The 16,100-nt window shown below is 41.4% G+C and overlaps 1 protein-coding gene across 8 annotated transcripts in view; it reads left to right on the top strand.

Annotated features, from left to right (window-relative positions):
• Positions 1-16,100, top strand: part of PATJ (PATJ crumbs cell polarity complex component) — a 212,504-nt gene that overhangs the window by 92,009 nt on the left and 104,395 nt on the right. For all 8 annotated transcript variants that reach the window (XM_065555402.1, XM_065555403.1, XM_065555408.1 and 5 more), the window contains 3 exons: positions 4,901-4,978; positions 9,941-9,979; positions 11,922-12,027. In XM_065555402.1, coding sequence (XP_065411474.1) covers positions 4,901-4,978; positions 9,941-9,979; positions 11,922-12,027 — 223 coding nt within the window. The remainder of the gene's footprint in view (positions 1-4,900; positions 4,979-9,940; positions 9,980-11,921; positions 12,028-16,100) is intronic.

A 16,100-nucleotide genomic window follows, 5' to 3' on the forward strand; every position in this document is an offset into this window, starting at 1 on the left:
CTTTTTTCCTTTCCTTTCTTTTTTCAAAACTTAATTCCTTTTTAATATGCCTTTTATTTGAAACATGGCCAAACTCCTTTCAGCAAGATTTGGTCATAACACAGTTTCCCTTGCATACTCTGACACAGTTTCCAGTCAGAGACCATATGGTTACTTCTTGGGACAGATTCTGGTCTAAATTACTCCAATATAAATTCAACTGACTGTGTTGACTCAGCAGCATTTCCCCACGGTTATTGAATTAGAATCAGCCCCCTTGTGTGTTACCTGGTATTCTAAAAATATTTCCTCTATTAGCCAACTTTTTTTAAAAACATAATGTAATGAAACTTGATTGTAGAATAGCATGCTCCATACAAACTGTGTCCCCAAAGGCTTAAAATACAATTACAAGTATGAACAATAATTATCCGAGATAGAGGAAAAACTAGGAAATACAGGCAAAAGAGAAAATGATCTTCCCATCTTCTGGGCAGTGAGAAGAGGCAACAATTATAGTCTACCATCCCAGAAGTTCATGTGATTCATGAGCAAATACAAAATATCCAATCAGGCAACTCCATGCCACCAAAAGGCTATGTAACAGAAGACCTAGTGCAGGGGTGGGCAAACTTTTTGGCCCAAGGGCCACATCTGGGTGGGGAAATTGTATGCAGGGCCATGAATGTAGGGCTGAGGCAGGGGGTTGGGGTGCGGGAGGTAGTGCAGGGTGTGGGAGGGAGTGCGATGTGCAGGAAGGAGTGCGATGTGCAGGAAGAGGCTCAGGGCAAGGGGTTGGGGTGCAGGAGGGGGCTCAGGGCAGGGGGTTGGGGTGAGGGATGCAGGAGGGGTTTGGGGTGCAGGCTTCAGTCCGGCGCTGCTTATTTCGAGCAGCTCTGGGGTGGCAGCGGTGCGCAGCGGGCCTAAGGCAGGATCCCTGCCTGCCTTGGCCCTGCGCTGCACCCAAAAGTGGCCAGCATATCTGGCAGTAGCTCCTGGGCGTGGGGTGGGGCAGGTGGCTCCGCCGTGTGCTGCCCTCGCCTGTGGGTACCACCCCCAAAGCTCCCATTGGCTGGGAATGGGGAACTGCAGCCAATGGGAGCTGCAGGGGGCGGTGCCTGCAGGCGAGGGCAGTGCATGGAGCCCTCAGCCCCTCCCCTCCCCCAAGGGCTGCAGGGACGTGGTGCTGCGCGCTTCTGGGAGTGGCGAGGGGCCAGGGCAGGCAGGGAGCCTGCCTTAACCCTGCTGCGCCATGGGGCTGGCAATCCCACGGGCCAGATTGAAAGCACTGACTGGCCGGATTCGGCCTGTGAGTCGTAGTTTGCCCTCCCCTGACATAGTGAGTCTCTCTGACAACTCATTAACCACACCTTACACAATCTGGCACCAAAATGTCCACTCCTTCTCCACAGCCCCAATGAATCTCTGTTCTGTGATGACTTGCAGCAATCAAAGTGAGAAAGGAGAATGTCCAAGCAGTGGTGGCAGAAAGCATAGGCACCATACAATGGGCATAGCTGTGATAATACAATAACTTCTGTCTATATATTTGACCCCTTCTGAGAAGCATGTCAGGAAAATTGAGTCTTTTCCTGAGACTCTTGTCCTTACCCTTCTAGGCCACTGAAAATGGCCTCTGAGAAGGCATAAAGATAATCGGGGACCTTTAGTAACTTTGGGTGCCTCTGTTTTTGAGTGCTGAGGCTTATACACCCAGAATCTGACTTTCAGCATTGCTGAGCACTGGCAGCTCCCATTGACTAGTGGGAATTGTGGAAGCTCAGCACCCCCGAATATCAGGTTCTTGGTCAAAGGTGAAGCACACAAACTTAGAATTTATTACGGAGGTTGGAGGGGAAGTAAATGATCACAGGTCACATAGCAAGTCAGCAGCAGAGCTGGGAATGGGACTCGAAACTCCTTATTTCCTTTTGCATGGCCTAACCACGCTGCCTCACCAGTACTGAAGAAGATGGAAGCACATTGCCACTTCAAATAGCTGGACATGTACTATCTGTAGTAGTTAAACTTACTGTGGTATTAGCAATATTTCCCATTCTCAGTATAGGGAATACCACAAATATGGTATAGGTACACACCATGGTGCTTAGACATCCATTTGTTTCAGTGGTGTCAACTGCACCTTACGTTGGTATCTCTACTACCAATAGCTGGGGTCTCAGAGGTGTTTTGTTTTGAATTTAAGATAGTATGGTTTATACATAAGGGAGTTCCTTCCCTGCCAGGTGTTCAAAACACTCTGATATTTGTTTCAGAGTAGCAGCCGTGTTAGTCTGTATCCGCAAAAAGAACAGGAGTACTTGTGGCACCTTAGAGACTAACAAATTTGCCACAAGTACTTCTGATATTTGTGCTGCTCTGCTTTTAGTAGTAATTTCTACTGCCTGCTTTGGGATGGTACACCCATGTTTCATACCAATCATTCTGTAAAGATATTCTATAGCATTCATATTCCTGTCTCATTTTTAACTGTTGCTATGGTGAAATACTATTCTCATGTTGTTTTGAATATTGTACCATTATGCACCTTATTGAGGGACCAAGTGTTCCAAATTACATTAGTCAACAAACATTTTACAATATATAGTATAACATGGTACTCTCTTGCTTGAGGCATTCCATGTAAAGGGCATTAATCAACTTGGAGTAATACAAGACCAGCCCCTTATATTTCATTAAGGGTCCTTACAATATACTGAAGAATATATAATGAGAAGAACGAGAGAGAGAGAGATTCAAATTCCAGCCTAAATAGTTAAAGATTGGCAAAGTTTTATAAGCAACCGAAAACAGGGTCTTCTAAGGGGAAGTATTTGGCAGCCTTAAGAATGGTGGAGGGGATATGAGGGGGGAGCCGATAGCCTCCTCTCACATTTTTAAGGTTGCCCAATACTTGTTCTTAGAAGACCCTGTTTTCGGTTGCTTATAACTTTTGCTAAACTTAACTCCTTAGGCTGAATTGTTCCATGCCAGGTGTCTGTGCCAGGCTGATTTTTTTTTTTTTTCATGGTGGTGGTGAATTTTAGCCAAAATGGCTCAGCCATTCTGAGAATGCGGATAAGAAAAAGGAGCTGGAGGCTAAGGGGTAAAGTTCTGAGATTAGATGTGGAGCTGAGAGAGAGGCTGGGACTGGGCGCTGGTGGAGACTGGGCGCCTGGAGGCCTGGGAATGGGAAAAGAGAGAGACAGTCAATGAGGAACAAGGTGCGTATGGAGGACTGGGACTGGCTGTGCAGGGAGATTGGTAGGACTGGGCACATTAGGGGAGGGAGGACACTGGGACAGGGAGTCTGTAGAGGGATACTAGGAACTGGCAGGGCAAGGAGACTGAGGCTGGGATGAGACGATTGAGGAGTGGAGACTGGAACTGGCAAGGGTGAAGAGAAAGGGACTGGGACAAGAAGTCACAGGTGGAGAAGACAGGATTGGAACAAGGATGGGTTGGACAGGACAGGGCAGAAAGAGGCAAACTTGGGGGTAATGGGCAGAAAATACTGAGCACACTCCCCTCTAGAAAGAGTCATGAGTCTCACCATTCCTCTGCTATCAGCAAATACCTGTGGAAACTCCCTGGCAGAGTGTCTCATCCCACTCTAGAGCTGGTCTACATGCAGATTGACAACTTATTACTGTTGTTAGTTACTTCATTAGCTGAAGTGGCAGAGTTCAGTGTGGTGAATCTGATGGTTCAAACCTGCTGATGATCCATGTGGATGTCAATATGATGCCACGTGATGGAATTTGTTTTTTAAATTTGATTTAAAAAAAAAAAACCTAAGAAACTATATATATATATATATATATATATATATATATATATATATATATATATATATATATACACACACACACACACACACACACACACACACACACAAATAAATTATGTTAAGGGAAGATTATTAATATTGCAAACTCAAGTTCTCAAAAGTTAGAAAGTGCAATCTTAATTTGTGCATATGCATCATGATGCAGTCTTTAAATGATCACATACTAGTTTTTCCACAGGATTCCTGCTTCATTTAGTGCACTGGAGGGATGATGTTCACTTAATGAGAAGCTGTTCCATATTTTTTTTTTCTCCTCATTGTTCAGTGTGTGGCCCCTGCCTAACATACTGCCATTATTCAAACCCTGCTCCTAAGACAGCATTCTGAATTTACTCTTTGGCTTTTCTGTGATGCTCCTCACGCTAGAGCTGAGTGCATCACAAACATGAATTGATCGTCAAAAAAACCCTGTAAGATGAGGAGGTGGGATAGACAGATGAAGGTACTAATTTTGGGTGCCTTGAGACCTTGGACCTGATTTTTCAGAATATTTAGCATTAGATAGCACTTCATATATTCAAAGCACAATTCCTGTTGTTCACTTGCAGCTGTGAATGCTCAGCACTTCTGCAAATCAGGCACCCAGAAAATGAGGAATTCAGAGTTAGTGACGACTTGTGAAAAGTTTGGTTTCAAGTAACTTGCTTAGTAGGCACTCTTTAGCAAAGAGAGGAATAGAATCCAATTCTTCAAGGCAGCATTCAGCTACGTTAACTGTGTGACCTTTCTTTGTCTTCCTGTAGTCTCTTGCCTCATTCACTACACACCTTCCAACTTTTGCAACAATTGAAGCAAGTGTTCTACAGACAACAGTCTACTTCGCTACTCTACACAATGCTTATTCTCCCCCTGGCAGCTCCATACTGTGCACTGAATGAGGCAGGTGTCCAGTGGAAAAGATAGTATGTGGTCATGTAATTAAAGACTGTATCATAATGCATAAGCACAAAGCCCAAACCCAGGTTGTACAGTCAACCCTAATTCTGGCTTTTCCGATTTTATGAGTGCTTGACTGTGCATCTATGTCTGTCTGTCTATCATATGCGCATGTCTATTTCTTATGTTTTGCAGGTGGTCTCCGTGGTACAGTCTAAGATAAATAAAACCAAGAAAGATCAGGACACAGAAAGAGAAAACAAAAATGAGAAGGTATTTATTCCATTTGTGTATCGTATCCAAGCTTTACTGGGTCAGATGATATAACAATGTCATTTATAAATGAATACTAGGCTTTTTATCTTAAATAAAAGGGGTAAAATGCTACAAAAATGGTATGTTAACTACATTGAGTAATATTTAATATAAATAAAGTTTAGCACTTTATCTGTAGATTTCAAAGTGCTTTACAAAGATGAGTTAGCATCAGTATCCCCATTTTACAGCTTCTGTCATAGCAACTGCCAGCCACTAGCTATAAAGTGGAATAATAGTAAAAGTAACTGTGTAGTTTCTTGAAAAAAGGTTAATGATGTGGGTCTTTGCACATATTTGGCGTTGTTGGGAGTAATGTGTTTCTGTTGAGACAGTGGATGCTGGTATATATTTGTTAAGATTGCTTTCAGAGCCTTAATTCTGAATTTCCTGACTTTCAAATGTTTGGATTTTTTTCCTGGAAAAACTACCGGCCCAAATTTTCATACTTGGTTGCCCTAGTTAGCACAGTACTTTTTGTGTCCCCACACACAGAAATGCCCCAGGTGATGTATAGTTGGTTTACAAATGGTCTAATATAATCACTTAGGATGATGTACCTTTCTGCAAACTTAATAATTAACCAATTGATTAATTTTAATGACTGTGTGGTAGCAGACATACTAAAACAGTTAATCTGGTTTCCTATATCTGTCCTGCAAAATCTCCCCAATCACATTGCTTCTGGAAGCCAAGCTGGGGATTGTGGCATACGTACCCAGAAGGCTTTGCAACTGAAACAGTGTAGGGATAGCACTATTGTGGATGTTGGCCAAACTTAAACCAATTCAGCATGGCTAGGTTGGGTACGCTGACCCGTGTGTGCTTGAACTGGTTCAGTCCTCGAATGTTAAACTCAAAGGCCTTGTTGCTTTAGAAAATGTTTTGCAGGCTACTTAGTGATTCAGAATCTGGGAGTTTTCAGATTATCCCAGGAAAGCAAGGAAGCTAGGGTTTCGTGGCAGTGAGCAGTACTTTAAATAAATCAGTTACTGTACCCCTTGCTTGGTTTTATCTATCTTTGTAATCTAAAAAGCACATCCACTTGCAATTTTGCTGTTTTTAATCTCTAGGACTCCAGTGTGTGGAATGTTAAAACTGTAGGAAGTCAATGAGTGAGCCTAACCTTTTTCAAAGCTGTTAAAAGTAACCCTTCTATGGGTGCTGTAACGTAGATGAGTAGAATATAGAACAGCTTCAATGAATAAGTGAGGAGTTTCTTTTTAGCTTTGAACGTTAATTCACAAAGCAGACGTCATGTGCTTCAGCAGGGGCAGCTCTCAGTAAAAAACAGATATGGCTATGAGTGGATTATTAGCCTGCATTCCTATGGGAAATCAGTGATATTTCTAGTCTAGTCGTCAAAGTGTCATGAAAGAACTAAGTTTGAAAGCAAAATATCCAACTTGAAAAAACTGCTGTTCTTATTTGGGTCATTATTTTTAATTAGTGGGGACTTCCTCTGTTACTCACTGGTGTTTGTTCTACTCTGTAGTGACTTACATGTGTTAGATGCTATTTTAAAAATTATTATTTATGAGAACTGCTTACAATGCTTGGGTTTCTTATGTGAAAACGAAATATAAAAGTTGTGCTGTGTACACATCTTGTAAAAGGTCGGCCAGTTCAAATATGTGATGTAGTTAGATGCTCTGGAAGCCTAAATTGATGAGTCCAATAGACAGTTATGTGAATTTCCACCTTGCCCTCCTCTTTCAGGACAGATTCTAATAGCCTGTCTGTAGGTCTGATCCAACGGCCATTGAAGTCAATGACCGTATCAGTGCTTGGGTATGCACTAAGTATCAGCCCACCAGCCCCGCCCCTTCTGCATGAAACTCCACCCCCCGAGTCCCTCCACGCTGGCCGGCCCACCCCAGGTCAGCTGAGCCACCCCAGATGCACCACCCCGGACCACACCGGCTGCCCTAACCCCAGCCGGCCGCCCTAACCCTTGGGCCAGCCCGAGCTGTCCCAGCTGGCCTGACCTCTGGGCCGGCCTGAGCCCCAGCCCAGGCCCTGGCCACTGGCTGATCATCGAGCCTCAGGCCGGGGGGTCAAAGTGTGGGTGGGGCCACATCAGAGGCCAAGGAAGGCTTAGCCTTCCTTGGCCTATGCTATCCGCTGCCCCTGCTTCAGTGGATTTTGGATCAAGCCTTGCAGACAGAGCAGGTGTAGAATTGTGCACTGTGCGGTCTTTCATATCCTGCTGGTGTGTAGTTTTCTTAATAAAGTCCAAATTATTGTGTGTTTTCTGGAAGTGGTTGCACAAACTGCATTCAGTTTAGTCACTTTATAAAGGTTCAGACAATTATTTTTCTCCTACGAAGGAAATGGCAGATCACTGTAACTCAACTCTTTTGAAGGGGTTTGAAGTTTGTATTCTTGTCTGTTACATCAAGTAACAAAAGGCTCAGTGGGAGGTGCCTGGTAGCCGAGCCTAGGGAGAGGCAGAGGCCAAAGGAGCACTTGGTTGGGGAGAGTGGGAAAGCCGGAGCAAAGAGGGCAGATGGGAGGACCTTGAGAAGCAAGTGGGATCTTGGAGGGGAGCTAGAGCAAAGGGAGCCATTCTGGGGCAAGTTTCTGGGAGATCTTGTGGGAAGAGGGATACTGGGGGAGAGACTGGGAACCTGGGAGCAACAAACAGAAGGGAAAAGAAAAAAGTCTTGTGTGACCTGAGTGAGGGATGACTGGGCCTTTCTGGGGATGAAGGAAAAGAGAAGTAGGGATTTGGCAGAGAAAAGAAGAGGTGTATATACAGCACAAGTAAAACAGCATCACCCAGTTCAGGGAGAGATGTGTGAAAGAGAAAAAAAGGCGACCAACACTGGAGGTGTTTAGCAAGTGGCTGGTGGTCAAAGAGATCTGGGGGCACGAGGGTATAGGGTGGAGTTGAATTGAAAACCGGGACAGAAACTTTTAAACTGGAAGAAGAGAGGAAGGAAGCCAGTGAAAGTGACAGAGATTAAGAGTGATGATCTCATAGCCTGAAGCGTGAGAATGGTCTAGCTGAGGTATTCTGAATTCCCTGAAGTTTAGAGGCTACATAAAGGACAGAATAGTGGTAGTTAACTGAGTGATTAAGGCATGAAATAAGGATTTCAGTAGTGGCAGTTTCAAAACGAAGTCTAATTTGGCCAGTGTTCTGGAGGTGAATGTACAGATAAAGGAGGTGTGAAATGAAAGAAAATTTCAGGGTCAAGGCTGACACCACTGCTTCTGACCTCAGGAGCAAAATTAAGGAGAGTTATCGCAGGCATGGAAAATAAAGAATTTTTTTACTCTGGGGGGAGGACTTAGCTCTTAGAAGCTTTAGAGTAGCAGGATGTTATGCGAAAGCGAGGAACTGATTATCAGGAGGAAATGAGAGTTAGACAGGGCATAAATGTATATGTCATTTGTGTAAAAATTATATCCAGGGTTGAAGCAATGAGATGATCCAGGGTGAAGTGATGGAGAAGAGGACTAAAATAAGAGCCTCTGGGAATAATTTCTTGAGAACAAGTAGGAAGTGAAGAGAGTGAGATGTGAGATTTTCTGGCTAATGATGGCCAGCTGGTACATCCCATTCCTGGAGGCAGGCAGTTTCAGTTTTACAAAACACTTTGAAAACAAGGCAGAAAGCTGTCATGGAGAGGTGAATTTGGAGAAGGCCCCTTTTTCATTACTATATGGGAAATGAGTTTTCCAGGTATGGCAGTGGACGATGAGCACCAGCTTGTAGACCCGGGCAGAAAATCTCGACTTCACAGAGGTGATCCTTGTACCAGTGTGAGCAGATGATGTATGAGAGAGGGTGAGAGAGATTGGGTTAAGAACTGATAAAGTATACAATACATGAGTCCTGGTGAGGAGCTTGTCAGCAAATGAGGCATTGAGGAGAGTGGCATATGGGAAGGTTTTGGTTCTAAGAATAGTTTTAAAAGAATTTCATTTATTGTCTTTGAGGCATATCGATCGGATAGATACTACAAATCCATGCCTGGAATTGAAACTTCCTTATTCTGCAACCTATAAATATGCTCCTGATGCAAATGAAATACCAAGTGTGGTCTGAGGACACTGTTCAAGACAAGTGGGAATCGCATGAGGAATTTCTTCAGAAGTCAATGTTTAAATTACCTTGTAGGAACCTGCTGGTAGAAGCTGCACTGTTAAGTTAGACATGATCCCTGACTGTTCATAAAATGGAAAAAATGCAGTTAGTGACTTCTGTTATTATGTTAAGCTTTGCTGTTGCTGAGGTAAAGTACAAATAGTGTGTGTGCCTTAATCCAAAGCCCACCCAATTTAATTTAGAGACTCCCACTCATTTCAGAGGGTTTTGAATCAAGGCATGCACATAAGAAGTCCCATTGTCGGGACAAGATGAAATACCTGATCAACAAAATCCCAGTGTCTACAATCCTGAATTGTAGTATTTGCTTTACAATTAAGATCAGGTGCTATACAAAAGTGAAAAATCGGACAACTCTGGCCCAAAAGAATTTGCAGTCTAATTCTGCTATTCTAAAAAATCCCAATTATTTAAACTTGCAACAATCAAAATAGCAATGGATGCCAAATGGAGATGCTTTTTCTTATTCATGTTTGAAAGTGTGTCTAATTTAGAAACATTTCTGTCATTCTATCTGCTGCAGCATTTTGGGCTTGTGCCATGTAACTACCATTAATGTTGTCTCTTTTTAAAAAATTATTGAGGCCCATTGTCAAGCTTTTCTGAAATCCCACTTTGGGTCAAGATGTAAGGAGTAGCAAACTTAATTTTATTCGGTTGAAATAGGAGTACGAACCATTGCTAGAAAGAAGTGAGTTTGGAGTAGGATTTGAGGAAATAGGGTGGCTTTGTGGCATATAAAATCAGAGGATACACCAGGTTAAAGCTATTTTAACTTTGTTAAAATCTTTCTTTAAATATAGGAACTGCCAGCTAGATCCTCCAGCCCCACAGAAAATCAGGTAGGTCCCATACTCATTTTGCTGACTCTTCCCAACAAATGTTCTGTTCCTTTCTCTGGGCAAATTCCTGAACTTGTCTGAAGTGCTCCAGGATGAAATCTTACCACTTTTACAGGAAACCAAGGGGATAGGGGCTGTTTGTTTGCCTTTTGAAAATAGACTTTCATTTTCTTGAATATCAGGAATTCGATTGTGAATCTTTCACACAACTCTAGTGAATAACGGAATCTACAGGCAAGAGGTTGAAGTTTATTTACATGTTTGTATTGAGTATGTTGACGTCCGTGAATTGGCAAAATGCTCTCTTTTGGAGGACCTGATCCAAAGCCCATTGAACTCAATTAAAAAAAATTCCAGTTGACTTCAGCATGCTTTGGATCAGACTCTACATGAAGATATTTACAAAAAATCAGGAAGTGATGGAACAAACTTATGTTAGGCTTTTTAGAGCCCTGGCCAGTAAAGATCTGCTTTGGCTATAAAAACCATTACAATCCTTTTAAAGGTTCTGTAAGTTTAATATAATAGGAAAACAGAGGGCACCTTGCTTACCTGGGGCTCCGAGGAGCTTTAATATTGATCTTGAAAGTGCTGAAAAAAGAATTGTAAAAAATAAAAAAGGCTAATAAGTGGACTCTAAAGTATTAATGGTTCTGATTTGTCACAGGTAGTTGGAAATGGTGCGGTGCAAGTTCTCCAACTCTACTTATTAAAGAATTTAGAATACAAAAAATGAGTGGCTTTCTTTTGTTGGGTACTTTTGGGGAAAAAACTGTTGCTTTCTTAAGATCCTCTCATTAGACACCCTTACTACAAATTGGTGGAATTCACTTGATTTATTAGTCTTTTGCTGGCCTCAGTGCAGCACTCCGCTGTAATAATTTTTAAACGGACAGACGATATTGTATTAACTCCTACAATTTTGTATTCAGATTCCGTTGCGTATTAATGATTAGAATATTTTAACATAAATTTAGATTAAAAATATTTTATGAATCTATGTGCAGGTCCTGTTTTCGTTCTACGCAATGGAAAATATTATTTCAGATCTGATGTTTGATTCCCAAATGGTAATTCCCAGTGATTAAAACAAAAAAAAAAATTCATCGCAGGCATTTTTGTTGCTCTAATGGCCTACTGTACTCACTGTTCACTTGCTAAAGTGCATCCTGCTATTAGTGGTGTGATTGTAGGGGATGTAATTGAACATAATTTAGTGAAATCATGTAGCTAACCTAAAGCATGCTCCAATTATTTTGAACCTATAAAAACAGTTGCTTGGATGTTTCAGCTCCCGTTTTCATTAGATTCCAGAGTCCTCTTTTTATACCTGATATGCGTCGCTATATGCATCATTATAGGAACTGTCTTTATTTATGTGAGGTAATAGAATTTTACTGTAAGTTATAATTCAAATGATATTTTAATTGGTACAAAAATGTAGATGAAATATGGTGTCATATTTTACTTGTAGGAGCTATAAGAGGCTTAATTCTGATTTTGCTTGCTAAAAGTGTTTTTTATTTTAAACTGCAGCAGGAAATGATAATGGAAGATGAACAAAGGGTTTAAAATCCATGCTGGGATAATATTTAATGTTCTGTTTTTAACCCCTTCATTAATGGTCACATGTTTGTTGTACTCCACTAAGTAGGTGTACAATGAAATACCAGTATTGTTCCAGTAAATAAATGTGCAGTCCATTTCATATTATTATTTTCTTTCATTTCTTTTTATCTTCAGAGTCTCTTAAAATATTTTTCATTTGTAAAATTTCTAGGAAAAAAAGGAGTCAAAGTGCATTATTTTTAAAAAAATGTATTAAACTGAAGAGTATGTACGTACATGGGTAGCCTTTTAGTGTGTAGAGAAGAAAGAGAAGTCATTTGTAGGTACGTGGCAAAATGTTTGAAACCTCTTTATTTTGTTTTTAATCCATCAGAGAAAAGTGGGGGCACCACCTCCGATGAAGTTGCCACCTCCTTATAAAGCACCCAAAAGACTCCAGTCAGAGGAGGATGCTGTGGAGGAGGATTTTTATACAGAGGGTAAGTAGTACCGCATTTATCTAAGAAGCGCATTGTATTTTTATGGACTATAATCTGTCTGTGTGATGGTGCTACATAGCAGTGACATTGTTATTACAAGTACTGTGCATGGATTAATTTCCGTCAGCGTGAGTAGTGCTCCATAGGATGTGGAGAGCTGGTCTCAAACTTCTCTTTACTGTAGACTGATCTTTTTAAGGTGGAAGCTCTTGCCCTTCCAACTGCAACCCTCGAGCTTCCCTCTTTGCCGGAGTGCGGAAAGGTGCTTGAGTCGTTTTTAGTTTAGTTGGTCAAAAAGCAATGAACAAGATCTAAGCTGACCTACAATTTGCAGGGGAGTGTCGCTGCTTGAAGGCAGATAAGATGCTTCAGCATTGTGACAGCAGCAGCTGTGCAGATCAGTTTGAGAACCATCAGTACTCAGACCCCACCCCAAAGAGCTTGCAGTCTAGATTATACATCACAGTGCAGGCATTATATCTTTCTTTAAAAAAAAAAAACGCAGGGGAATTATTATTGGAATTACGGTTTAAGGATTTTAGGGCAGAAGCATGATTTTAATGAAGGTTTTCCGTGAAGAGCCTGAGGGAGTGAGAGAAAGTTATGCAGAGAGTGGGTAATTAAGTGGCTTGGGTGGAACAAAAGGAGCATCAGGTCTGTCACAATGGGCTCCTTGAAAGGTGATTTATTTTGTATAGCACCCTTAATCCCCAAATGCTATAATTTCTACAGATATTTCACATTGATTTATGCTTTGATCAGCATGGAAGTGCAGGCATCTATAAATCGGAACACTATGTCTGTTCAGGAGTGCCCCGCAACACTTCCTAGAGGTTCAGGACCTATTCGGGTGGCTCTAGCTTTAGATAAACAGAAAGTAATTACGCAATAGGAGTGACTCTCAGATGACCAACGAGAGGTGATTTGAGAATTATCTATATCGCACTCAGCACCAGAGTAACTGAGAAACTTACAAAAACTAGTCAATGTGTTGATTTCCTCTCCTTTTGCTCCTCTCTCCCCCTTACTATGGACCGGTACTTGTGTGTGTTCCTGTGTGTGGTGTTATGAGTATTTTTGTTTGTTTGTTTATTTGTGGGAAAGCCAGAGGAAAGAGATGCATTTTGCTTTTTGACCTGTAGGTGGTCAGGTCTGTGGCTAAGTCTTGTTCTTGTGAATAGAAGTTCTAAAGCCATAGGACTGCTGATGAGGAAGGTCTCTGACCCGCTCTTATGAATTTAATCCATGTTGTTAGCAGTGCCATTTTACCTCTCGAGCACAGTTGTTGTTGTAAGCCTTGATCAGAGGCTGAGACAGTCATCAAGATGGTTTTGGGTCTGTCCCATTAAGATTTTGGAGGTGAGGATCTTGATTGGTTATTCTCTGGGGAACCAGCTAAGGTTATGTCTACATTACCACTTATGTCGGTATAATTTATGTCTCTTAGGAATGTGAATAAGCCACCCCGCTGAGCTACATAAGTGAGACTGATCTAAGCGCCGGTGTGGACAGCGCTATGTCGGTGGGAGACCTTCTCCCGCCGATGTAGTTAAAGCCGCTCATTGGGGTTGGATTAATTAAGTCAATGGCAGAGCTCTCTGCTGTCGGCTTAGAGTGGCTACACAAGAGAGCTTACATCGGCGCAGCTGCACCGCTGTAAGCTCCCTAGTGTAGCTATAGCCATAGTAAATGGAGCACAGGGTGATTTGTTTAAGTCCGCCTCTGTTGCTTAATTGGTGAGCTGCTGTATGTTGAACCAGTAGGAGCTTTTCCAAAGTTCCTACTTTCAATCCCAAGTACAGAGTGTTACTAGAAATGAGTCTGGAAGTTTATAAAAGTGTCGTAGGTCCTTATCTGTCAGCTTGGATGAAGCATCTGGGCCAGCTGAAAATGGAAGAAGGCAGGGGTGCTGTAGCTGTTTGTAATAGGGAGAAGAAATGCATAGCATTTGACTCCTAACTCTCTCTAGTTTTAGGATAAATGGATTTTCTGCCTTTAGACCAAACTATTCAGTCCTTAAGCTATCAGCCTATGCAGCCTCCCTTCACTGAGGCTGATTCCAGCCTGAAGCTGGTGTTACCAGATATAAATCTCAACAAAAGATCCTGGATCCAGCATTGCCTGATGAGGCCAAGGTTCCAACCAAGTGTTTCATGGCAAATGTGTAGCCCCAGACCACTCCTTTACCTCACTCTCAGTTGTAACATTTAAGCTGGGATCGACATTCCCAATTTAGTGTATCTACAGTCTGCTTCAGAAAGTGAACCAGGTTCATGCAGGATAAAAGACAGCAAGATAGGATGGTCTTCAGCCTGAAATAAAAACTTCAGAATGGTTTGTTTTAATGACTATTTTCAGAATATTAAAGAAAATGTGTGTGGGAGGGTTTTTTTATTCTTCTCTTGGGAATGATTTTCCATGGTGGAGGAGTAGGTTAGTAACACGCATGCCCTCTGAACAGTGGGTTTCAAATAGATTTTTTTTTAAATGGTGTAAAATGAAGCCATTTGCACTAGCAATAAATCATGGCAGGGTATACATCAGTAGGCATTGGTGTGCTGGTTTCGTGGTTGAAGCCCAGAAATGTGCACTAAGAATTTGCCGATAGACCACTAATGCACACCTTGTTGTAGCTTATTACTAAAATGAGGGGTTGGGAGTGGAAAGGGAAAAAAATTAGTTTGTAAGTAGAGTTTTTCTCAAGGTTTTCCATAGGCATTAGGAGCTATGGAATTTTGTTTGACTTTATAATTGAATTATATGCACACGGCAGAGGATCATAATTTATCCTAAAAAAAAAAAAATTATACAAAAATTAAAAAATTCAAAGTGAGTGGAGTAAACCAGACAGACATTAACTCTGGCAAGAGCTCAGAATCCTGTCATTTCAAGAGGCATTTTTCATTAACTTCTCCCTTTTAATTAGAAAATGAAATTGATCTGATTGATTCACATTGGTTTTTAAAGTAAAAGAAAAACGATTTGTAAAGAGTGGTTTTATGGTGATTCAAGCTCTAGACTAGGACTCAGGATACTTGAGTTCAATTCCTGGCTCTGCCACGGATTTCCTTTGTGTATTTGGGCAAGTCGCTTAATCTCCCAGCACCTCAGTTCCCCATCAGTAAGAGGGTATAATAATACTTCCTTCCCTTTGCCTTATCTATTTAGACAATTTGAAGTCAGCGGAGCTGAGTGAAGGCATAGGGGTCTATCTTCATGGTGCTCCTTGCAGGATTCTTGCCTTAGGTTAGTTATGAGCACTTAAGGGCAGGGACTGTCTCTTTGTATATGTTTTTACAGATGCTAGCACAATGGAGCTCTGATCTCAGTTGGAGCCTCCAAAAGCTTCCCTAAAGCTGATGTTTCCAGAAATACCCAAACTAGTGAGATGTGATGACTTATTCTTTTTTTATAAAATCAAACATCTACACCTTTAAAAATGAATCTATTTCCCCACCTTTTTGTCAACTGTCTGAAATGGGCCATCTTGATTATCTCTACAAAAGTTTTTTTTCTCCTGCTGATAATAGCTCATCTTAATTAATTAGCCTCTTAGAGTTGATATGGCAACTTCCACCTTTTCATGTTCCCTGTATGCATATATATCTTCTTACTATATGTTCCATTCTATGCATCTGATGAAGTGGGCTGTAGCCCACGAAAGCTTATGCTCAAATAAATTTATTAGTCTCTAAGGTGCCACAAGTACTCCTGTTCTTGTTGCAAATACTTGCTGTACATTTAATGTGCAAAAATATAAAATTACAAAGGGAACCAAGAAGGCCATAAATATCATGAATTAATGACATTAAAAATATTAGAATAGTCAGATTACTGAATAATTGTAAGTGTTTGAAAAAATGTCAGAAGTGTTAAGGATTAAATTGACTTTGATAAATCATTGAAGCTAATGGGGGATCTGGTTGCTTAGAGAACAGGAGTATTTGTGGCACCTTAGAGACTAACAAATTTATTAGAGCATAAGCTTTCGTGGGCTACAGCCCACTTCTTCGAGTTTGTCAAGTCCTTTTGGGTGAAGCTGCATTGTGAAACAAGAAAAATAACACAGTGAC

The sequence above is a fragment of the Chrysemys picta genome, chromosome 8 (assembly GCF_011386835.1).
Source record: "Chrysemys picta bellii isolate R12L10 chromosome 8, ASM1138683v2, whole genome shotgun sequence".
Lineage (NCBI taxonomy): Eukaryota > Metazoa > Chordata > Testudines > Emydidae > Chrysemys > Chrysemys picta.